Source organism: Pinus tabuliformis, chromosome 5_2 (genome assembly GCF_031772625.1).
Source record: "Pinus tabuliformis cultivar Carrire ecotype Pingquan chromosome 5_2, CPIR1, whole genome shotgun sequence".
Classification (NCBI taxonomy): domain Eukaryota; kingdom Viridiplantae; phylum Streptophyta; class Pinopsida; order Pinales; family Pinaceae; genus Pinus; species Pinus tabuliformis.
This window is the reverse complement of record NC_142306.1, coordinates 402,931,897-402,956,965: the sequence shown is the minus strand read 5'-3', so window position 1 is coordinate 402,956,965 and position 25,069 is coordinate 402,931,897. Positions and strand designations below refer to the sequence as shown.

At 38.1% G+C, this 25,069-nt stretch overlaps 1 protein-coding gene across 1 annotated transcript in view; it reads left to right on the top strand.

Moving 5' to 3' along the window:
- CHR24 (chromatin remodeling 24) overlaps positions 1-25,069 on the top strand; it is a 227,993-nt gene that overhangs the window by 59,621 nt on the left and 143,303 nt on the right. The window contains exons 5-8 of the mRNA XM_089436427.1: positions 9,321-9,458; positions 10,046-10,153; positions 10,349-10,404; positions 10,505-10,595. Of these exons, the coding sequence (XP_089292553.1) occupies positions 9,321-9,458; positions 10,046-10,153; positions 10,349-10,404; positions 10,505-10,595 (393 nt within the window). The remainder of the gene's footprint in view (positions 1-9,320; positions 9,459-10,045; positions 10,154-10,348; positions 10,405-10,504; positions 10,596-25,069) is intronic.

Below are 25,069 nucleotides of genomic sequence, written 5' to 3'. Positions count from 1 at the left end.
AAAGGGGCTGGAATGCAAACTTGTACACCTTTGCATGGCATACACCTATCACTCTAGCTGAATCAGCTGGAGTGCCCCTGGGATACATCAACACCTGTCCTCCCCTGAACAGTACCTCATATCCTTTGTCCTCCAAAGCTGAGACGGATATGAGGTTCTTCCTCATCCCTGGCACATAAAGAACCTCTGACACCTTCAAGGGAGGTTTGGACTCCCTCTGAAATGTCACTGTCCCCACCCCGACTGCTCCAACAACTCTGTCATCACCGAGTACTACCTCAATATCAGTGCCACTCTCTGAAAGCTCCGAGAAGTACTCACGGACTCTTGTCATATGACGTGAAGCCCCACTGTCCACATACCAGATACCTGAAGATGCTCCGCTAATCGAGGGAAAAGCATGCTCCCTCTGAACCTGTGTGGCAGGTGATCCTGCACTAGAGGACTCACACGTAGTGAACGCAAACTCTCGGTCAAAACGACCAGCAAAGTTCTCAATCTCTGCTGAAGCTGCCACGTCCTTGTTCTTCCCCTTCTTCTTCTTCTTCTCCGGACACACAACTGCATAGTGTCCCATCTTTTGACAATTCCAACACTTCACCTTGGAATAGTCCTTCTGTGTGTTCCCCTGTTTACCTTTACCTTTGCCTTTGCCCCCACCACTGCTTGTGGAAGCCTGCTTCTTCCCTTTGCCTTTCTTGCCTCTTGCCACCAGTGCTACATCCTCATCTTGCTCAACTGGCTTGGCTGCCCCAAGCTGACCTTTCCTGATCTCTGTTTGAATGCAATCATCCCAAAACCTCTCCCATGTGGGAAGGGTCTCACGTGCACAAACCCCATCAGCAAAGTTCAACCATGAACGGGGGAGGCCATTCACTGCAATCCGCACCAACTCAGTGGGTGGAATGGCCTCTCCAATCGCTGCCAACTCATCTCTCACATTAGTAATCTTTGTGAGATATCCAGCTGCACTATCATTACCCATTTTAATGTTCTTCAGCTTCTCCTTCAGGACCATCTTCCGGTTCTCATTGGTACTCTGGTAGAGATTGGACAATGCTGTCCAAATCTGATGGGCATTGCTCTTTCCTCTCACATGAGGAATGCAATGGTCTTTGATTCTGTCTAGAATCGACCTCTTACCCTTGTTGTTCTTTTTATTATAAGCTGTCAACTGAGTAGCATCAGTAGGCACAACAACAGGGTTTTGTGTGGTATGCACCATGATATCCCAGACTTCTGCCTCCTCAAAGATTCTTTACATTCTCTCCTTCCAAACGCTGTAATTTATATGCCCATCCAGCCTATCCTCCACCCTCAATCCCAATGACATCCTGCTGTCCTAAAACTGAAAAATAGCACTGTTGTAGTAAGATAAAACTGCTGTTTATGAAAAAATCAGCTTGCTGGAATTTTTTGAGTGAAAAATCAGCAACTGTAATTTTTCCTTTTGCTGTCCCAAACTGCCCTTCAGCACTCAAGCTCTGTTACCATGTAGAAATTTCTGTTTTCCCACCCCGGTTTTCAGTTTCTCCTTATTTCTCCCATATAGTTAAATGCCCTTTCCCATAACCATACATTTAACAAGCTGAAAAAAATAAATTTGCTGAAAACACAACTTCTGGAAATTTTACAGAATGCTGGAAATTGCAGAAATAAAAATCAGCAGTAATAAACAGCCATTAAAGCACATTTAAACACTGAGATTTTTGGTCAATGTGACCTTGGAAAAACCCTCTACAACTCTTGGGGAAAACCAGTTTGAGAGCTCTTCTTTATTTCTGAAAATTGCCTTTTACAGTGAGAAATTTTCAGCAAAAAATCAGCAAGCAAATTTACAACTTATCTCTTTTCCCATGCTTCACAACAAACTAGAAATTACAGCAAACATGACAGCAATAAATGCTATACGGTCTCCTCGATTTTCGTGCCCACTTTCAGCATTAAATGTTGCTGTATGGCCCTCGTTTTGCGTGCAGAAAAATCAGCAAACTGCTAGATTTTTGTGCAAACCTCTCCTCGAAAATTGTGCCAAAATCTGCCTTTCACTGTGTGCTGAATCAGCTGTACAAATTTGTTCAACTGCTGCCTTGGAATGTGTGCCAAGCTGCTGTCTCCTTCTCCTCCCTGCTCAGAAATCTCTCTTGCTCTCTTGCTCTCCTTCTCCCAATCTGCTCATGAAAGAATTGAATCGAATGTGATCTTTTCCTTCTTTTCCTCCCTTAATATAGCTCCAAATGACTTTTGGGTGACCCAAGTGACTTTTGGGTGATCTCTAAATCCAATGGCTGAAATAGATTTAGATCAATGGTTGAGATTAAATGCTCATTTAAATCTCACTTTTTATTTTTTAATTCACCCCATTTTAATAAAGACCCACTTAGTCATTTATTTCCAAAGGCACTTTTCCTTTTTAATTTTTCATTGACTTTATAAAAGTCACTTTAAAATTAGACTTAGTAACTTTATCACTTAAAGTCAATTTTAAATTAGATTTAACTTTATAAAATTATAAAGTCACTTTAGGAGAAAAATTAAATTCTTTTGGACACTTTTCCCTAGGCCAAAGATCAAAGCCTAAGGGAACCACTTGTCCTCCGGTACCAAATTTCAACAAGCACAAGGAAATGATTGCATATACACCGTGGTGGACATTTTGACTAAATTCACACGCTTCTTTGTTATCTCAGTAGATTACTCTTCCAAGTAAGTGGCAAAACTCTTCTTCAAAGAAGTCTTTGTATTACATCGGTTGCTGAAGAACATAGTCAACGACCGTGATAGCAGATTCATGGGCACATTTTGGCAGGAACTTTTTAGACTAGTTGGAATTGAATTAACCCCTAGAACTAGCTATCACGCGTAAACTGACAGCCAATTGGAAATTGTAAATAAATGGATCGAAGGGTGTTTGCGCAACTATGTGACAGGTGAGAAAAAGGCATGGATCAAGTCGTTGTACCTTGGGGAGCATTGCTACAACACCGCCTACCACCTATCCATTGGAATGACACCCTTCAAGGCTCTGTGTGGGTATGATGTACCCTCCTTCATCGATAGAATCTTCAGAGACAACAACGCACCTCTTGCCAAGGATTGGATACAAGAGAGTCAGAACATTCTTAGGGTACTCAAGAGGAATATTCAGGTTGCTCAGAATCGACAGAAGATGTACGCATACGAGCACCAGAAAGAGCACAATCTTGAGGTAGGGGATCTTGTTTTCTTGCGATTGCAACCTTATCGACAATTTACACTTAAGAACAGTGGGGCAGAGAATCTGAAGCCAAGGTTTTATGGGCCTTACAAAATTCTCAGAGAGTGGGTAAAGTGGCGTATGAGTTGGAGCTACCAAGTGATATCGGAATCCACAATGTATTTCATGTATCGTGCCTCAAGAAGGCTGCAGGCCAGCAGGTCACCATCTCTGTTGAGTTGCCACCATTAGATGAGAAGGACAATTGGAATTATTTCCAGAAACAATCATGGCCGTTCGAGAAAAGAAGTTAAGGGGAAGGGTAATTCCAGAGTACCTCATCAGATGGGAGAATTTATTGGAGGAGGATGCGACATGGGGAGGAGAACATATTTTACAACACTCGAATTTGCAATTGCTTGAGGGCAAGCAATTTCAGGCAGGGGGGACTGTGATGTACTCAACGAATTTAGGACCAATGGACTTCATAGCCTATTTGTCCCCGTAGGCTATAGTCCTTCAAAAAGGGGATAAAGCCCCAAAACCTCCATTGTGGGCAAGTTTTGGGTAAGTTGGGCAAAAAACCCAAATCGGGGGCTTTGTGTAAGACATACTCAACCACTTAAGAAAGTGAAACCCCTCAAGGAAGTCTATAAATAAAAGAGTCTTGGATTCTTTTTGGGCATCATTGTGGATCATCTCATTATGTTTTGAGCATTAGCTCTGAGGGTTTAGAACCCTTTTCCTTGTCAATTTCGGCGGTGAAAGATTCCACCCTAGTTGACATCCTTCCACTTCTCTCTATTGTGTTGGGCAAAAGAGTATTTTTGAAGGAGGAACTAAATTCTTGTTGGATTGATCTCTAATTCTCTTGGGCACATGATTACTATTTTCTGTTAAGGCTAAGGCTCTTAGTTTGGTACATGAAAATTTTGTTTACTCCTTGTTTGGCACTTGATCACTCATTTGGAAGACAACATATCTCCTAGTGAAGTCAAAATTGTGTTTAGGGCATAGAAGACAGGGCAACGAGGTTCTGTGCATCCTTAACTTTGTACTTGGACATCTACTACATGACAACAAGTTCTCCCCTGAAATAACCAAATCTAAGCACGAAATTTTGGCTCCATCATGAACAGACCCGAGTCCTAACTCTTGTGACAAGCAAGGTTTGGTTCTTAGACAACGAAGTTTCTTTGAAGAGGGTTTGAGTTCCCATGGACAACGAATGTAGTGGGACTCCATCCATGACCAGAAGGCACACTTCTTGAGGCTGCGAATCTATTCTGTGATAGCGAGGAGGCCATTTGTGGCAGCGAAGGTGCAACAAGGTCTATTTTCAAAAGCAAACTTGTAAGTGAGGCCTATGTGGTGTAGTGAGGTTTATTGTGGGTTCGGCTGCGAATCTATTCTATGATAGCGAGGAGGCCATCTGTGGCAGCGAAGGTGCAACTAGGTTTGTTTTTAGAAGCAAAACATGTAAGAGAGGCCTCTATGATGTAGTGAGGTTTATTGTGGGTTCAATGAGAGTCGATTATTCAAACTTTGTACGGGCAGCGAGCCCTTGTATCATCATTTTGAAGCAATGGGTACAATAAGGGTTGCTAAAGCGAGGTTTTGATCTCAGTAAGTTAACCATAGTGGAGAGGGTCTCATACAAGACATCAAAGGCTTAGTCAACAATTTGTGTGGGTCGGCTCCTAAGCAAGAGCATCAAAGTAGGCTAGTAAGAGATACAATAGTGGCATACGCACTTGAATTATAATTGTTTACAGTGGACTGTCTAGTAGTAATGTGGTGCATGGTGTTGTTATGGTTGGAATACTGAATCACTGGATTGGAAATTGAATCAACTCAACCCTCCAAGCCCCAAGCCAACCCCCAACAATATCTTGCTTGAGACAGCTTCCAGAACTTTGTCATTGCTACAATGCTATTGCAACTTCGACTCCTGCAACAAAATTTCGGTCTTGCAATTTTGGCCTCCCTGCATCTGCTACAAAATTTTGTCCTCCTCCAATTGGTAGCTTCACAAACCCTAGTGAGACAAGAGAAAAGCTTCCTTGGAAAAATTTCGACTTGTGCTTTTCTTCTTTGTCCTCCCAACTACTCTTCTTCTCCTTCGCTATTGCAGATCAAACTTGCTTGTGTTGTGTGTCCAAATGAGGTCGAGCTCCCGTATCTTTATAGCCTTTCTTGAGGGTCGAATACCCCTCCTTTAGACTGACTTGATCTTGCTCTTGGGCTGACTTGGTCTTGGGCTTCTCCATGGCTTTTTCTCGATAAAATAAGTATAAATATATTTCTTCATTACAATGAGTCCAAATGAGGCTATGACACATGACCAATATTATTCTTTATCCTAGAAAGACCTAGAAGACCTAAAAGCATGAAGAACATGCTTTTGAGTCGAACTTGAATATGAAACCCATACTCCAAAAATAAAATATACATATTTTTTTTCTTTCTTTGTAAAGAATATATAATGTCATAATTACAATGACATCATAATGAAGACCGAACCTAGTTACAGTTTTCAACAAATCCAACCAACAAAAAGGGTGAGCAAAATACTCAAAATAACCATCAAAGTTAGTGGAAAATGCATGAGAGAAGCAAATAAATATCTACAAGCAGTATACAAAAGGCCAAACCAAAGAATGCAAGTAGGACTTTGCTCCTTGTCTAGCTATCGACACGCTCTTAATAACAAATAAAATCAATATGATCATAAGTGTTTAAGATAAATGATTTAAATGAAGTAGACTTGACTACAAGCCAAAGCCAAGGATTCCTGCAAACACAACATCAAAAAATGAGACTTTGGGAGAGAACAAATGTGGGTCCTTCCATGTGCATGCTCAAGAGTGGGATGATTCCTCCAAGAATGTCCCCTCACGCTTGAGGCTTGATCCAAAGATATTTTTCTACACAACTTCAAATAAACTCATTAGATCCATATGGGTTTAGAAACTACAATGATAAAGAAATCTTAGAGATTTATATGAAAATCTACTAAAACATTCTCTATCTAGAATAAATCTCTAAAACCAAATGCTAGTGTAAGCTATCTCTACAATAACAAATCTCTAGTAAGCATATGGAAATAACAAGTACAATATTACGAGTAGAAAATGAAGCACAATGATCAGAAGTTATACCATGCTTAAAGAAGAATAACACCTCATAAGTGAATCCCAAAGTCTTTTATTGCATTAAAATCTGAGTATACAAAAGAGCAGAGCTTCCCCAAGCACAAGAGCTCGTATCAAGATACAACAATAGGAGCCAAAGGCTCATCTAAATAGGAGAATGGGACATGATCCCAAGAGAGAAACCCAATGACAAGTGGAATGATGACAATCCCAATGCAACAACCAAGATTCCTCATCCATGCAAATCGAACCCCCAAGAAGCTCCACGCAATCCTTAAGGAGAAATTCGTTGGAATGGGAGGAGACAATGTGTGAAGATGAAGTAGAGTGGTATGAGACCACTCCACCTTATCTCATATGAGCTCAAACAAATCTCCACCCAACTCTTGACTCGATCTTTGAACATGAGCCCACCTCCCTAGTTTATGCTATTTTGTTGGAGAAACTCGTGGTCCCTTTCTAGAAATTTGATTTGTATATGTGCTCCTCAATTCTTGGCTTAGGTGGAGTCCACATCATTTTAGAACTTGACTTTAACTCGGGTGAATTTCCACCTCATTTTTTGGCATCTTTGACTTGGAGAGAATCATTATTTTCTCTCATTTATTTAATTTATGGCTATTTTATTTTCCGAGTTACTGGCTTCAGTGAGAGGAAGGCCCTTACTGACTGGCTAAGGCCCTGGTTTCAAGGCTTTTGGCTTGGTGCAATGGCTTAAGGCTCCTGGTGAATGGCTAGAGGTGAAAGGCATCTGTTGTACCTGGTAAGGCAGCTGTTGGACTTGGCTTGGCTTATTCTTTCTGGCTGATGGCCACATTTTTCCCTAGACTTACGGAAAGTGGGTTTCGAGGTATTATAATTTATTTTTTTACCCCTCAAAGTGCGTCTTAGTAGAAAGTTGAGGAGGAGAGGTCCAATTTTGACCACTCATACTTGCTATAACTTTTTTAGACATCACGTATTACAATTTACATATACAATTTATCAAAAATCCCACCTTGTGCGAAATTTTAATAATTTATAAAACAATACCTAGACCTAATCAAATTCCGCGAACTTTACGAGTAATCTAACATGGTAATATACATTGACTCTAGACACTAGGGCTCATTTAAGGTCTCGCTATCAAGCCGCACTCCTGTTTTGGGTTCTAATTGGGAGAAAAAACTCAATTAATCATTAGGCTCTGAAAACACAAATAATTAACCAAGTAAAAAAATACTCCCTAGACTGAACTCACTTAATAACAAAGTCCTAAGCTACCTAGGCATGTTACATGATTCAATTTCATCATGCTAGCATCACTTTACAATATCCCAGCAGGACTTGTGGAATCTAACTATAATAGAGAGGAGAGAGAGCTTAAAAGCTCTGATGATATGTAGAACTTTGTAAGTGCAGGAATATTCTGACATATCCTTGGGCATGGAGTCTTCAAGTGTGCTTCAATGGTCAACAGTGACCATCCCTGAATGCACCAGTAGGCTCCTCCAAAAATAGTGCCCATCATGATGAAAATATAAAGAACTGGAGCACCCTCTATAAGCTAATTAAATTATAATCGAGATCATACAAAACCAACCTCTAATGGTGCACCTTCATTATCTAGTAACTCCTCAAACAACAATGCCTGAAACCATACAAATATTTCTCTGCCTGCAAGTTGAACCTGACAGAAGTGATGCTTCAAACCAAGGACAGAACTGCTATGCTGAAAAGATTTCTAAATTAGAGGCTAATGTCTATAACAGTCACAAAAGTAATGCCTTCTCTGCTGGCTGGATTAGCAAGAAACACGATGAAAATATCCAAAAGAAAAGCACTATATCGTAGCCTCATCATCCACAAAACAGTACTGAAATTAGATTATTTTTAGCTGAAAGGCATCTCCAAATTTGATGTCAAATATGGTACCCTTCCTAGCCTTGGAAGTCCTATCTCTCTCTCTGTCTAACATAGCATCATTACGATGCTGTTTTCATGAGTTCATTCCAGCGGAAAAAGATGCTGAAACAAGAGATTACAGAAACATTGAATTGTAAGGTCAACAAAGAATGACTTCTCAGGATCACATTTCATTCCTGCTGCAATATGCTATGTTGAGCTGAAAAAAATCTGCATTTTTACACTGTTTTGTAGTCGTCAATGTCTCTCATGATTTCGGTGCCAAACTTGCTTGTTTTCTTCACTTCAAGAAATGAGACAATTCTAACTTGAACCTTCAAGGTAATTGTCCTAGAAACTTGATGATATTATCACCCTTTTTCTGATTATATAAGTGTGTTGTGGTAAGGTCTGAGATGGGGACATTAACATAATGCACACCAAGTAAAGTCCTATCCTTACAGTTTGAGGAAAAATCACTGTACCTGATATGGAGGAGTAATTTTTATTTTTTCCAAGGAAATTCTTGTGGGAAAACCTAAGGGATGTTCCCCACATTTGTCGATGGCAATCCTAGTAAACCTGTCAGGGTAGCCTAGTGCAACTCGCCCAGGGGGGATTTGAACTGGGCACCTGTGGGCTACTGGCATGGAACTAGCCCAAATGTCTGACAACATTGGAAACAACAGGTTGAGCTAAGCCCTTGGGCTATAGTTATGAAGGAGTAACCTGAATGAAACCCATCAATTATTTTATTGACACCAATGACGATTTGATTTGTTTTAGTTCACTCCCTTCTGATTTTTTTTATTAATATAATTATATTCTTGCAATATTAATAAATTTTAAGTGGTATTAATAAAATTCTCTCTGATTACTTCTCTAGTGGACTAAAGCTTTTTTAGGGGATATGATTTATTCTTATTTACACAACATACTTCTCTGCATAAATTCTTTAAAAAGTAAAAGATTAATTTAAAAATTAGTTCTCACAATTCTTTTGCATTTTAAAGAGCTGGAACTTTGATTTTGCTAGGAGGCATTTATTTATTAAACAAATACTGAAAGAAGTCTTGACATTGCAGACTGGAGGTATACTTCTAACAACATATGATGTTGTTCGAAATAATTGGAAAGCAATTAGAGGGGATTATCATGGAAGAGATGGATATGGAGATACAAGTGAAGATATTGTTACATGGGATTATGTGATCTTGGATGAGGTTAGTAGCTTTTCTTGATATATATTTGCATATAACGATATTGACCTGTATGTATAAATTGACATCATGCTTCTGGTGATTAGTAATCCATTTGCTACTGTAACAATACTATGTTCTTTAAGATTGTTAGAGATGAAATTCTACAAAGAAGCAAAAGTTTTGCAATGGAACATAATAATTTACTTTCTTACTATACAACAAAAATATGATAGCTACTCCTAAGTTTTATGAAGATTATTTTAGAAATAAAATAGCTACAAATGTTTCAATGTAGACATGACTGACACCACATTCTTTTAGGGCAATTGTTTGTATGTTAACTTCATATGCAATTGAAAAATGTTTTCCTATACATTTCAAAGCTAGCAGTCTTATATCGTTATTAATGTTCATGGTTAAGTTGTGAATTGTTTGTTGTAAAATGGGCACGCAATATTGTTTTACCTCCTAATCATACTACAATATTTCTGTAAAGTTTATAGATGTAAAATTTTAGGAGGATTTGCTTTGTTGTTGTTTCTTTTGCGCTTAACAAGTTACAGATTATTGACTAAGGTCTTGACTTGTTTGTTTAATGGAACCAATAGGGACACATCATCAAAAATCCCAATACTCAACGTGCCACAAGCCTTCGAGAGATTCCTAGTGCACATCGTATTATTGTCAGTGGCACACCTATTCAAAACAACCTAAAGGTGAAAGATTCTTGAATTGATGTATGATTTTAAATGTTTTGTTTGATGCATTACGACTTGTATCTGAAGTGTTTGAATTAATGTACATTCCTGAACTTTTAGGTTAATAGGCTTTGTTTTCCATGTTATTAGCTTTTTGTTGCATGTTCTTCTGAGTTCCTAATATTAACAACTCACTTGTTATTTGAATGATAGGAAATGTGGGCTTTATTTGACTTTTGTTGTCCAGAACTTCTCGGAGATAAAAAGGAGTAAGTTGAATTGTTAATTTTATTGTTGATGGGGTGTATCAAGAAATTGTATAATCAGGAATTTTGACAACTTTTCGTTGTAACCTGAATTGTTAATTAGTTTTAAGGCAAGGTATGAGGATCTCATTTTGCATGCTAATGACAAGAGAGCAACTCAAAGACAAAAATGGATTGGTTCCAAAGCTGCACAGGTATAGGTGATAATTTGATGCAATATTTCTTATCTATTGCATTTTAATTATATTTATTCATTGTTTTTTTGGATGATCTTGTATCAAGATTCAACTCCATTTTATCTTTAAAAGTAATTAAGTTGCTTGTGTAGGAAGGCTTGTGTTATTGGTATTGCCCAAGTATTTAAGCGTCGGTGAAATTCTCTTTTGCTTGTCATTCATGTCAACCATTTATTTGTCATTACCCATCATCAATAGGTGCTTGTGTTATTGCTTAGGTGTCAGTTTCTTTTCAAAATTTTTGTAATTTGATGTGTGCCCGTAAAATTATGATGGCACACATCGTTGCTGCCTCAAGTTTAATTTCTTGTTGCTACTAATCAACAACCTATTCAATGCTGGATCAGTTTATGGAAACAAACCCAAAGATGTAACCTCTTAGGATACAAAGAGGATACAGTTGCGCAATGGTTACAATTAGTGTTATGAGACTTGGCTGTCTAAACTTGAGTCAAAATGAGCTTGTTGGATTTTTTATTAGAATTGGTCTGAATTGATTGTTTACTTGGCTAGAGTTGGAGTGAATGTTTGAATTGGTTGAGTTTGCAAAATAATAGTGATTGGATAGAGTCAAACATGTTTGGTCTAGTTTGCATCTGATGTGGAGCTTTGCTTGTGGGGTCCAATATGATTAGACAAAAACACAAGAACACAAAAAATGACCATGAGCTCTATGCCCAATATTTTTTTAGCATCAATCACTAATGCCAATGTGACTTGAATTCTAGATTCATTTACTTAAATTTTAACATTAAATTTAAAAGGTGGAGCCACCATTCTAGATGGTTTGGTGATGGGGTCAAAGGCATCTGATGTTTCATAAAGAAAGTAGAATTTCAGTATATTTTCAGGTAAAACAATTCTAATTGGTTTCATCGAAAATGCAAAGCAGAACCTTCTAAACCCCAAGCTTATACACAATGTTATTTGACTGGATGGATTGATTGACTTTTAAGCCCTAGATTTTGACCTTAGCTGGTTGGATTTGTGGCTGTTAACTTGCTAGAGGTTAATGTGTTGGGTTTTGGAGTTGGTATCGTAAAATATAGCACTTTACCGCAAAGCCTCATTGAGCAATCTAGATTAAGAGCAACAATGGGATTAGTCACCATTGTCACCTTAGAAAATACCCCCCTAATATTTCGTGGTTGGATGTAATCCGCATAAGGGAGGATTTTTCAACAAATATTAGGGATTAAGTATTCCAAGTAATTTAGGTTAAATACCCCTTGAGAGTTCTACTACAAAATCACCCAAGGATAGATTTTCACAGATTAGGGTTTCAGGTGAGTTGAGGTATAATTGAGTTCAAAGGATCCAATGGCTAAATCTAGAGGGCTTAGTAAGTCCTAAAGAGGCTCTAATAGGTTCCAAACACGTACAATCTAAAAATTATACTTTTCTTCTATAAACTAGGGTTTTAATCGACACAATTACAATATGCAAATATATATAACAACAATAACGAAGTGACCCAAAATTTTATAACAAACAAGTGAAAATAAAGGTTTATTCAATGTGTAAAGTAGGAAATAAATTACTACAATTTTCAATGATTGAAAACACAAAACAACAAAAAACCCTAGACAAGTACATGCAAAATAATATTTTGCTATTATCTAATTGTAATTTACCCTAGAAAAGATAAAAAATAAAATTTAGGGTTTTGTTTTTGTTATTTTATGGGATTGACAGAAGAGAATGGATTAGTGCTTTTCTCAATCAAGGGCTAATATAGTCTTAAGACTAAAAGCTATGGAAGAGAATTGATGGAAGTCATTTTAAGGAGAGAGACATAAAGCTACACTTAGGTTTTTCAATCCTTTAAACCCAAGTGCCCTTCTATCTTTATTGGAGATAAGATGGAAGCTACACTTAGGTTGCTCAAGGGAAACTTGATGAAAAATTGTGTCAAAGAGATGTTAAAACTAGAAAACATTCAATAACACTTCGGCAAAAATTTCATTAAAAGCTGTAAATATTTAAGAAGTAGAAGATGGAAGAATATACCTACAATAAATTAGCACAAAATCATCATAGAATCACCATTCACCATTCATGAGAGAGAACCACCCAATCAAAATATCCTCCCCAAGACAAATTTGCTCATTTAATGCTCCATAGAAACCAAGAGAGAAGAAGCTAGCTAGTGCACACTAGTCTCCTAGTGTGTTCGACAATGATCCAAGGACAAATCAAGTTCCCTCTGTTTATATGAGGGCAACCAAGTTGATTTTGTCACAAAATTAGACTAAAAGCTTTGAAAATAATATTAAATGTGATTACAAGTTGGATAGCTCACAAGCTGACCCCCAAAGATAGCTATGTCAAGAAATAAACATAAAAACAAGCCTTTTTTAACCAATGCTTGTGAGCTAAAATGCTTCCAAGGGTGATATCATTCTCCAAAAGGTTTCTTTCATTAAGATATGCCATGGATGACTCAAGGGGGTGCATCTCATCCCAAAAGTCACATCTCATCATCAAAATGTGTGCAATCATCAAGAAAAACTCCTTCACCAAGATGTAATCATCAAAATAAGCCCACATCACCAATCCAATCCACATGAAGTGGATTTCAAGCTGCTAGGGCATGATGTCATCATATAAAGCAGTGTACCATGCCCTCCAAAGGGGTCTCAAGTCATCATCATCATCATCAAATCACCTCAAAAACCAGGCAATGTCCATTAAGGTCAGTGCCAACCTAGGGGCATCTTGTCATCTTTGGAGTCCGGGGCACATTAGCTCTCTAATCAATGTTTTCGCTCATGTAGGCAACTTCTTAGGTCTAAGAGAGAGAGAGAGAGAGTCATCAATTGTGCTACCCAAGGTCAACTGTCCTCAAAAAGTGGCCAACGTCCTAGGTCAAAGTTCTCAGTGGAGTCATCAAATAGGGTTGGACGTCCTCTCTGAAATGTTGGAGAAGTATCATACAATCCCTTAAGGGATGGTAGTTGTATGTGGGAGCAAACATTTAACATCACTGATAGAATCAAGTGAGATCAACATCATAGGTATCCAAACCATAAGAGTATCAGAGTGGGCCTTGCTAATGTAAAAGGCATCAAAGTACTTTGCACAAACATCATTGCGTAGTTTATGATTTGTAAACAAGTTGCCTTGCTTATATATGGGCGGGTTATCTGAAGGCCCTATTAGGTACTTCCATCCCCAAGGGGAGGAACAATTCCTAGGTCGACCCCTCAATCAATAGGTACAAGTGATCAATGGCATGACATGGGGTTTAATTCATGGATGATGCCCTTGTCTTGTAACAAATATGAATTCCAACATCCTTGAGCATTATGAGGTGAAGAGGGAGCGATTGTGGGACTTGAGTTATCCCTTTTCTTGACCTATTTTTAATAGCCCTCTTGTGCGTCTTTTTCTTCATTGATTATGTCTTTCTTTTATAGATATAGCTTGGTTTACAAGCTTTTTTTAGAATTCATCATTGATGCCTCAAAGTTGAAGCGTTTCATTGCTCATTGGGGTTGGGATATTAAAAGTTCCTTTTATTTAGATAGCTCATGCATTAGCCTTGAACTGGGTGTGCGGGCTAAGGAGGGGGAATAAAGCTCAGTCCAAGCTTTGCCCACTCAATTTCTTTTAGCCCTGCCAATATTTTGCATTTTAATGTTATGGCTCATGCTTTCTCTTTTCTTTCTATTGCATCAACCTCTTAGTGCAAAGTTTCTAGGCCCCTACTCAAGGACGAGGAGAATAAGGAACTAATACTAGCAACTGATAACAATCATTACTTGAAATTTTGGTCATGGAAATATAAAACAATTGAGAGTCTTTTTCGATTTGTAATTGATGAGGTTATTGGTACTACCAAAATCAATCAACACTATTACATTTTTATTTTTGATATGTCCTATCTTGAGGGTATGTGGAGTATTGATGTCAGTTGATGCGTGACAAAATATTGTTGGAATAGTTCTTTTAGCTCTAGATATTGTGATGGCTCTAATTCTTGATCTTCTTCCTCTTCATGGTATATGTATAATAATTTCTTCTCACGACATTTATGGCCCTTACTGTACTTCCTATTGTTGAGAAATCAATGCTAGTAGGATTAGGGTTAGATTTCTCTTTCTTGATAATTACTTGTGAATTATGTTGACTTCTTTTGCTTATATGTTATATTATCTTTCATCAAGGAATTACCAAATTATGTGTGTATGAAGATCACAAAAACACAAGACACAAGATGTAGGCACTCTGCCATGGAAAAACCCCTATCTAGGGGAAACCCAGTCAAAATCTATTCCTTCAATAGTTTTTCTTGAGACTCTTCAACCTAGACACAGACCTCCTCCACACCAAGCCAACCTTTCCTTCTTCGATCCAACCTTCGACCTAGTAGCAACAACACTTCGACCCTAGCAACTTCAACTTGGCAGCTTCTGACATCAACTGGTAGCAGCAAAAACTTCGACTTTGACAAAGAGACTTTGATCTCCTAAAGTAGCCCACACGAGAGAGAGAGACATCCCAAAACTTTGATTTTGTCCTTCCCTTCCTTCTTGACCAAACTCACACTCCTTTTAGCCTCCTTCTTCACCTTCGCACTTTTCCCAACTCTTTCTTGGATATCGAACTTGTGAGAGAGAGTGTGTCCAAATGAATTCGATCTGCTTCAATATATAGGCTTTTGGTGAGGTCGAATTGCTTAGTTGAGGCCAACTTGATCTCCTTGAGGCTGACTTGGTGTGGAGGTTACATAATTCATCTTTGACTCAAAAATAATTCTTTTTACATCGTTCGAAAGCCCAAGAAGGGTCTCATAAAATATACAATGACTCTAATGACTCATTATTAATCTTAGGAGTCCACAATGGGGACTTTGACTAATAAAATGATGATCCAAGCATGAAACCCATGCTTTAATAAGTCATTGTAACAATAATAAAAATTCTTTTGACAAATACATTTTATGAAGACCAAACCTAGTTACATTTTTCAACACCTATAGCATTGAAACATAGTCCTTTTGCTCTTCTTTTATCCATTTGCTAAGGTGGAAACCTTGTCGGTTGAGTGAGGTTAAGAGAGGGGACATGCTTTTCTCTATAGCTATTAGTGATCACTCTTTTAGTAGCCATATTTTTACTTTCAACTTTCATTGTTATATTGAAAGCATGCTTTAGGGGTTTGGGTTTAAAGAGATGCACCTCATGTTGGATGTTTTCCTTTAAAGTTCCAATAAGGAGGCCTGAGAAATTATCCTCAAAAATGTTCTTTAGCATGCAACTCAACTTTTGGAATTGTTGAATGTGATTTGTAATTGGATCTGTTTATCGAGGATTTACCAATTGATTAAAGAATGTATTGCTCTTAATATCCCCATAATGTGCTATCGAATCCTAATTTTAATTTGGGCTAAGTCATTGGTCCCTTTGTTGTGTATAGGATTTGGGGGCTTTAGATGGATCTTAGGGCGTGTTAGCACTTGAAATTTCACCTCAGGCTGAGAAAGGTAAACCTCAAGGCTACATCAAACCATTTAGCCTCGTAGCTAGCCCTACGGGGCAGGAGAAGGCTCTCTCCGGTCAATCTCGACAGATCTTTAATGGGATGAGATGACCAACAAGGTAACACTGATATTAGGCTAGTAAACTGATCAAAGAGTTGATTTTGGGGTTTTTGGTGGCAAATTGAAGAATTGCAATTTTGGGTGTGGGGATTTGACACAGTTTCTGCAGGGGGTTCTTTGGGGCGAGGTAGGAGACAATGTTGATGCCTTTAACTGAGGTGGATGGTCAGGAATGAAAGGTGAGGAGCTAAAGAGAGCAAACAATCACTTTGAATTCTCTTTAGACAGTAAAAAACATTGAAATTAAACAAATTTAAAAGCAGAGCATGGCAAGCATGAATTCTTACTTTAACACTTCATTTGTTTAATATGCAGAAGGAAAGAAAAGAGATGAATCACATAACACACTTACAAGAACATTAAGAAGCACTCCATCAATACATGAAACCACAAGAATCCCAAAAAGGACTGCAAAACCCTGGTCTTCCTTAGCCAAAAATTGCAGAGATACAAGTGAAATAATACAATGATAGCTTTTCCCTCAAGAGTCCAACCTTCCAACCCCTGAAAATGATTAGGAAAATACATAATATAGGCAAGCCAACCTCTTCCCTTGCCTCTAGGGGTCGAGCTCATCCTTCTAGGAGCTGTTTGAACCACTTCTAAACTAAGCACTACAAAATAGGCAGTGAAAACAACTTGCCTCTATAAACTTGGAAACCAGTTCATACATTCAATTTTTACCCTTTACATGAGAGAATCTTCTAGAAGAGTTAAACAAGAGTAAAAGTATCCAAAAAGTGTCACAATTACATCCATGAAGACCATCATTAACCTCAGAAAGTCGAAAAGAGTCAAATCTGCAATTTCTGGGCTGAACTGGTCAAATCTGGCAACATTTCCTCAACGGGTCACGCACATTTTCTCAACGGGTCGCGCACATTGGCAGCTCTGTTTGGAGGTCTTCCCGGTATCAGAATTGGGTGCAGGATAGCTCGTTGGAAAGGTCTGCGAGTCTACTTTCCAACCCAACTGGAATTTTTGAATTTGGAGGTCATTTGCCCAGTCAAAACTCAATTCTCCCAAGACTGCTTTCTGCAACTCAAAAAAGGGGCATAAAGTCAAATTTTGCATGTATTTTGACCTTCTGGAGACCCAAAACCCCATAAAAACTCAATTCCATCCATGGGCATATGTAATTTTGCATGACAAATCTAGAAATGCTGAGTTTTTGCAAAAAGGAGCTGCCATGACAAAGGGTCTCACTGGGGGTGAGACCCGTTGAGGAGGCAAAACCTGTAAATTTCCAAAAAATGCCAAAATTACCCAAAATTTTCAGAATTTTTTTGGGATTTGAGCTGTGGCTAGGCTAATGAGTGCCATGATCCTTGAGTGAAGCCTCAGCCAAGATACAGAGGGGATTTGGCCTCTTTCTCCTTTTTGTGCCTTGGCCAAACTCCTTGGATCTGGCGATTGTAATTTTGGCATTTCTCTAAAACCATGACACCTGTGCAAAAAGTGAAGGAGGTTTTTCTTCTTTGGCATGTTATGGACAAAAACCTTTCTCAGTTTTCCAAAATTCATCTTTTATTGCTCTGGAACATCATTTGAGTGCGACTTGTCCCGATGTGTGAAACAAGGAATTTTTGTCGAAATGGAGCGAAATGAAGGGGATAGGGGGCTTCTAAATTCTTGGGGAAATTTTTGGGAGTGGGGAGGGATGTTAGGAAGCAGGGGAAAGTGGAATCTCAGAGATTGAGTGAGGGGAAGGGGTCGAAAAGGGCAAAACACAGGCCAAACCTAGAAAATTGCCAGGTTGTAGCTAGAAACTAGGGTTTGTGCGAAAATGAGGAATTTGGCGGATTTAAGGGATGGGAAGTGTTTGATAAGGTACTTTAAGGATAGGGGAAGGTGTATGAACATCAGGATACAAGTTTTGTCGATGATTTGACCGTCCAAGAGATATTAGCTTTCAAAACCCTAGGAGAGGGAAATGACCTTGCCAAGGCACAACTGAAGCATGAATAAGGTGTAAAATGACTCGTTAGACACTGACATGATAATGACAACCCTCTGAATGATGATAGGCTCAGCTGAATGATGACATGGACTGACATTTGGGCAAACCCTAGACCTAATGCCTGGTGACCAAATTTTGCTTGAAGACTCACTGAAATGACAAAATTTGACCTTGACACTCTGAGACCACTTTGTAAGAGCATATTTGATCAGTGTAGGAAGGATGGAAAGACTGACACTAACAGGGCGACTCATGGTTTATAGGAGCCATCAGTTGGTAGTGGTGATCACTAGTGTAGGGGTCAATGTAGTCTACATTGGGTGCACCTATGTTGTTGCCACATAGTTCTCATTGAGTCTATATGTGTCCTTGCCTTTGGTGCAGTACTAATATAGTTCTCAACATGATAGTATCACAACTTCAGGAGTCCACATTTCCTGAGGTAGTATATGTTGCTCAATGCATGTGGTTTTGGAAGTAAAAAAGTCAACTTGGTTTCAAAATGCTTAGAATGAAGAGAAGGTGACATGCCATGTTGGTATTTTTGCAATGTGAAGGCATTGATAAAAAATAGCCAGTCAAAGTTGGTCTAGTAGAACGTTGGGTTTCTAACTTTCTAGGTGGCAAAACAAGGGCAAGACCTTGATAGAAATTTGCATGCAATACATCAAAAGTGGTCTACAAAATTAGTTTGACAAAATCCAGGCGACAAATTATCCAAATACGCTAGGGCATTGGAGATCCCTCTCTCATGCATGATGATATGGCACATATGGTCGAAGAATGGAAACATAGGGGTTGATCTAGCCAATGAGGCTAGTGGCACAGGAAATAAAGGCAAACTATTAACAAATTATGGTAAAATAATGGAAAAATATCCAAGGATGTTGGAGAACTATCTATGGTGGCCAAGCCGACTTTCTACTAGTTGTTATAGTCAAAGGAGATGGCCATTGGAGGTCAATAAAGGGACGTTGGAGGTCAATAAGTGAATGTTGGGGGTCAAGAGGACTGTTTGGTGGTCCGTCAATACAAAAGTAACTTTTGCAAAGTCAAAGAATCGTTTATTCAAACAAATTGAACGCCTTGTGGACCAAGTTGAATTGTCTATGTACCAAATCGAGTTGTCCAAGGACCGAGTTGAACTTTAGATGCTCAAATTTCTTCATTTCTTCATATCCCATGATTAATGCAAGTGGAACATTGGACTACTAAGAGCCATGTCAACATAATTTAACTCCCTAATAGGGTAAAAAACAATGTGAAGAAATATTTTATTGTGTTGTACTTGGTCTCCAATGTGGATGACAAGTAAAAATTATTATTTTGAGAGAGAGGTTAAACTAGCTATTATCTAGTTGTTACAAGACAAATTATAAAAGACCAACCTTTCTTGTCTTGCAAGTTATTGAATTGTGAGATCAATCTATGCCATAATATACAACTATTATTTTGCAAACACTTTGTCTCTATTGTGTGGATGTTTTTTTCTATTTCATGTTTTTCTTGGTACATGTTGTAAAACGAGGTAATATGATAGTTTATAAACAATAAGGATTATCCATTGAGGGGCTACATAGCCACGTGTAGAGGATCAACAAGGCATTAGCCTTCTTCATATTTCATGTTGTAGATTGGAGAGAATTGGAAATGGAGGTTGGACTAATCCTTATAGGGCATAACTTTAACCGAGTGAAAATATCTCTTGCCACATAATCGACCCTAAGATTATCTTGCTAGAGGTCGCTCCTAGTTGGATTCAGAACGTTGTGGAGAGTTTTAGACATAGATGGGGCAATACACTCTTCTCGAGTCCAAGCCCACTTGATTGTCCAAAGTATCTGACCAACTTAAATGTGGATGTGATTCACAACCTAGCTGCATAAAAGGTAAAATTGTGGCTAGGGTAAGCCATTTATCAACAAGCAATCTTTTATTTTAAAATCCCCCCTCTTTTTTAATATTTGAGTTAGATTATTTTACTAGCTTGTATTCAAAGGTTCATCACATGTTTCAACGAACAACCCTTGCGATTTTGAGCATAGATATTTTATCTACGTCAAGTGATTAATATACTTTAATTTGAACTTTAAAAAATATTATCTTCATGGAAGTCTTAAGAGGGTTTAAAATGATCTATATTAAATCTCCTAGCTTCTTGTAACAACAATTTTGTTGTATGTTTAAAGACCCTTGTGACAATTTACTTATAAAAACAAGCGATCTTTTATTTTAAAATCCCCCCTCTTTTTTAGTTAGATTATTACTAGCTTGTAACAATTTACTTATAACAACAATTTTAGTTAGATTCTTGTAACAACAATTTTGTTGTATGTTTAAAGACCCTTGTGACAATTTACTTATAAAAACAAGCGATCTTTTATTTTAAAATCCCCCCTCTTTTTTAGTTAGATTATTACTAGCTTGTATTCAAAGGTTCATCACATGTTTCAACGAACAACCCTTACGATTTTGAGCATAGGTATTTTATCTACGTCAAGTGATTAATATACTTTAATTTGAACTTTCAAAAACATTATCTTCATGGGAGTCATAGGAGGGTTTAAAATGATCTATATTAAATCTCCTAGCTTCTTGTAACAACAAGTTTGTTGTATGTTTAAAGACCCTTGTGACAATTTACTTATAACATCTATTGGTCACGAGGTGAAAGGGTACACACTCCATGACTTTTCATTTAATTAATTAATTAATTACTATTTATGTTTATAACATTGCTGCCCTCTCAAAGAATGCTTTGTCCTCAAAGCATATGAAACATGATTTTCTCTAGTTGGACACATCTTTGTAGTGAAATGAAGTTTTGTTAAATTGGCAACTAGGGCCAAACTCCATGTGGGTCAGCTTATTTATGGCAGCTAATGTTTTTATTGGATCCCTCTCGTCGAGAGGTGTAGGATTGATCTAAAGATCATCCGATTCCGATATGTATTTATGGAGATATGAATTTATTTAGATTATGGTTTTATTATCTAGCCGACCAGCTCTTACATAGGCTCAAGAAGCCCAAACGTCATGACTATTCATCATATATGTTTTAGTATAAAAATAGAGGATTTGAAGTCATTTTGAATACACATTCTTGATGTGATCTCCTCTCCACGTCTTGGGTTTTTGGAAGGAGAGTCACAAAAGGAATACGCTGGCCTAGATCTATGATGCCCTAATTCAACGCAGTCTTGGAGACCTTATAAGATATATGCTGCTCATAATATACGTTGTTCATGGTGGATACGTTGTGGATGTTATACGCTGGTTTCATGCGGTCATGGGACAACAATATATACGCACAGCATTTCATACGCTGTAATGGGACAACAATATATATATATATATATGCAAAGCATGAAGAAAACGCTGACACTTTCCACGTAGTCATGAAGACATCTAAACGCTGAGACCTGTTGACGAGTTAATGCCCTAAACGCAGAGATCTGTTCACGGCCATAGAAGCACAGAACTCACGCGTATTCAGATGGCTCTGTGATTTCACATGGAAAAGGAGTTGTCATGAGGCCGCATTCTAGATATGGAACGCAGTCATATATGTCCCCCGCAGTTTGGAACGCAATCATATATGGAACCTGCAGTCATATCTGAAACCTGCTGTTTGGAACGCAGTCATAGAACTCACAGTAATATGGAGGTAGCCGCTGTAATATGAACGCTATGATGTGTTACAGAATGCTAGATTCTATACACTGTCCAGAATGCATATAATATACGCATATATGAATACACGCTGGGCAGATACATGCTGGGCATATACGCTGATCATTATGGATCATATACACTGTTCATGGAGGCACAAATACGCTGTTCATTATGAATCATACGCAACCCTAATATAATGAACAATAGTGATGTATATAAACTTTCGTGGCATAGAGATAAGGACATTGTATTGATGTGTGATCTGGACATATATAACGCAGTCAGGGGTAGCAATGTGGGGAGTCGCAGTCAAATATAAAGGTGCCAGAACATATACGCTGTCATCTTTGAAGGGCAGCAATGTTGATTTAGTAGTCAATGGTATGATTGTAACAATATTCAGTAGAATTGTGTCAGCATATTCAGCAGCATGGTGAACATGGACAACATCATGAGATACATGGGCAGCATGATAAACATAGACAACATTATGAGATCATGAGCAGCATGATGATGCATGATGGTGCTACACGGTAAGGTGCAGCAAATGGACGAGATGCAACACGATGATAGGAGAAGGAGTCCCCTTAGAGAATCAGTTGAAGCAGTGTCTTCAACTGATCTCATTGTTATACGAAATGATCTATGCTAGATCTAGATAAGTCAAAGTGTTGACTTCTATTGTAAATGTACCATCTCTCTCTCTCTCTTTCTCTGTTGAACTTTGAAGAACATAAAAGAAGAATTGCTCAAGGGTTTCTCCACACATTGTGGGGTTTTGTCCCTGGCTAGCGCCACATCTTGTGTCCTCTTGTCTTGGCTTGTCTTCTGCGATTTATATTTATGTTCTATTTGCAGTTTATCTTAACGCTGATGTGATTGCTAACTGTGAAATTTTAAATAAATTGCTCTTGCATAGAACATACCAAAAGTTAACAAGTTTATCTGTGTTTATGGATTTGCCTTTGTTCTCCGCTTTGAGTGTTGGCGAGGTTCGTGTATATTGTTTGCATATTTTTGAGAGTGGAAGCTTTAAGACCATATAGTTTATAGTGTTGTCCTTTCCAATTAAACTCCATGAACCATTCTTCAAGGTTTATAGTATAACTTCACAACTGCATCAACCATTTCACACCTAACACTATATCCATCTCTTCAAGCGATAGAGTGTAGACTTTTGTTTGTAGTTCCAACTCTTGTATCTAAATTGAAACCTTATAAGATTTTGCGAATTCTTTGACCTTTTGTCTGTTAGAAACCATCATGATGAGGCCTTTGGTTGGGTACAAAGTTACAAACAAGGTTTAATTTAGCAACAACAATGTCTATACAATTGTGAGTGCTTCTAGAATCTAGAAGTATTGTGCCATTTCTATCTTTATTGACTCCTTTAAGCTTCAAAGTCTTAGGTTGTGGCTGCCCCAAGGTTGCTTGGGAGCAAGAGCGGAAGCGGGAGCGTGGAGTGACATTTTCCAAAGTTCTTGGGTTGGGAGCGAATCGAGAGCGAATTTTTTATATATTTTGATGCATATATGTCAACAAAAGCATGTAGAATGATGAATTAGATATAAAAAACATAAAAACATGGATTGAACCATATAATATCAATCATCTAGAAGTTATAATCTTTATCAACCATGCCCACAAGTTAGTAACACACAACATATTGAGTCTCATGCTTCATCACTCTTAAAGATTCAAACTTTCAAAATTCAATATATAACATTTATCATCATTGATCACTAAAGTTGTACTTGTAACCATTACGATTACCAAGTAACTGAACAATAACAAAGAATATCTAACATGAAATGAAATGTTTCAACTTTCAACATTCACGAAGCATCATATTCATAATTCATTACCAATGAGTTATAATTACCAACTTCAAACTTCAAACTTAAATTGTCATATATTGTTTACAAAAAATATTATAATAAATATGAAAGAGTCAATAGTTATAAAAACTACTATAAACTAGAAAAGACAAGTAAATCTATTGTCTACTGCTTCCTCTGGCTCTTGCCACCACTAGAAATGTCTAATTTCTGAGAAGCTCATGGTGGTCTACGGGGAGTATCCTCCCGCATAGTCGGACAACCATGTCCAAAACCAGAACCAAAAGGCACATGACCTCCATGTGAGGATGTAGATGGAGGTGGCGGCAACAAAGGCAAAGATTGTGGAAGTCGATTGCTACTGGATGATGGGGGTGGCATGACTGTTGCCGTTGCTTCATCATCATCTTTCGAAAGTTCTATTTCCAATTCTTCTAGGTGTAAAGCACCATCCTCCAAATTATCTTCCTTTGGGTTGTTGTCCCAAGTCATATATGATGTATCATCATGAGCCCACTCACAATAATGTGTCAACAACCTCAAGTTGTAGTGCACATAAACCAAGGTTTCTGCCCGATTTTCAATGAGTTTGTTTCTTCTCACATTATGGATGAAGTTATAGGTGCTCCAACACCTCTCTGCAAAAGAGTATTTACAACATGCGAAAGCATTTTTTTGCCAATTTTGGCAAAAGTCCCCGGCCGCCATACATGTCCCACCAAGTGACAACATCCAATTTGTCCCTATCTTTCATTATATGCAAAGTACCAAACACTCCAATGCTCGTGAATTATTTTCCTAATTCAAAATGCAATCTAGCACACTTCTCCATGTCAGGTACCAACTTGTCTAATGTTGTCATATACCCATTTTGTACCTCTAGAACTGTATGGGGTTTGGCCCTAACCCCACACCTAGGAGTAGGTTTTCCTAACCAAGATGGAGAGTAGTATTTTGGCATAAGGATATACGCCAAGGCATGTAGTGGAACATTAAGTTTATCCCACTGTGCACACACAAAATTGTAAATAATATCATACAAGTTGGGATCTTTTTCCTGAACAATATCTTTTATTTGCCCCAACATGTTATCCATCTGCTCATACACCTCCCCAATCATTGGTGCATCTGTATTTGCAAAATGAATCATGTTATAAATGGGCTTGGTGTATTGCAGAACATCCCTCACACATGCCCAAAACTGACCATCAAGAGCGGTCTCCTCCACCTCTTCAAAACCTTGCCTGTCAAGTGTGGTTGGAGCCCTATCCTTTAATACTTGCCAGTGTTGACTTGATACCATGCTAGCCAATGACTCTCTTACCTTCAACATGCGCCTGAAGGTGAGGTAGTA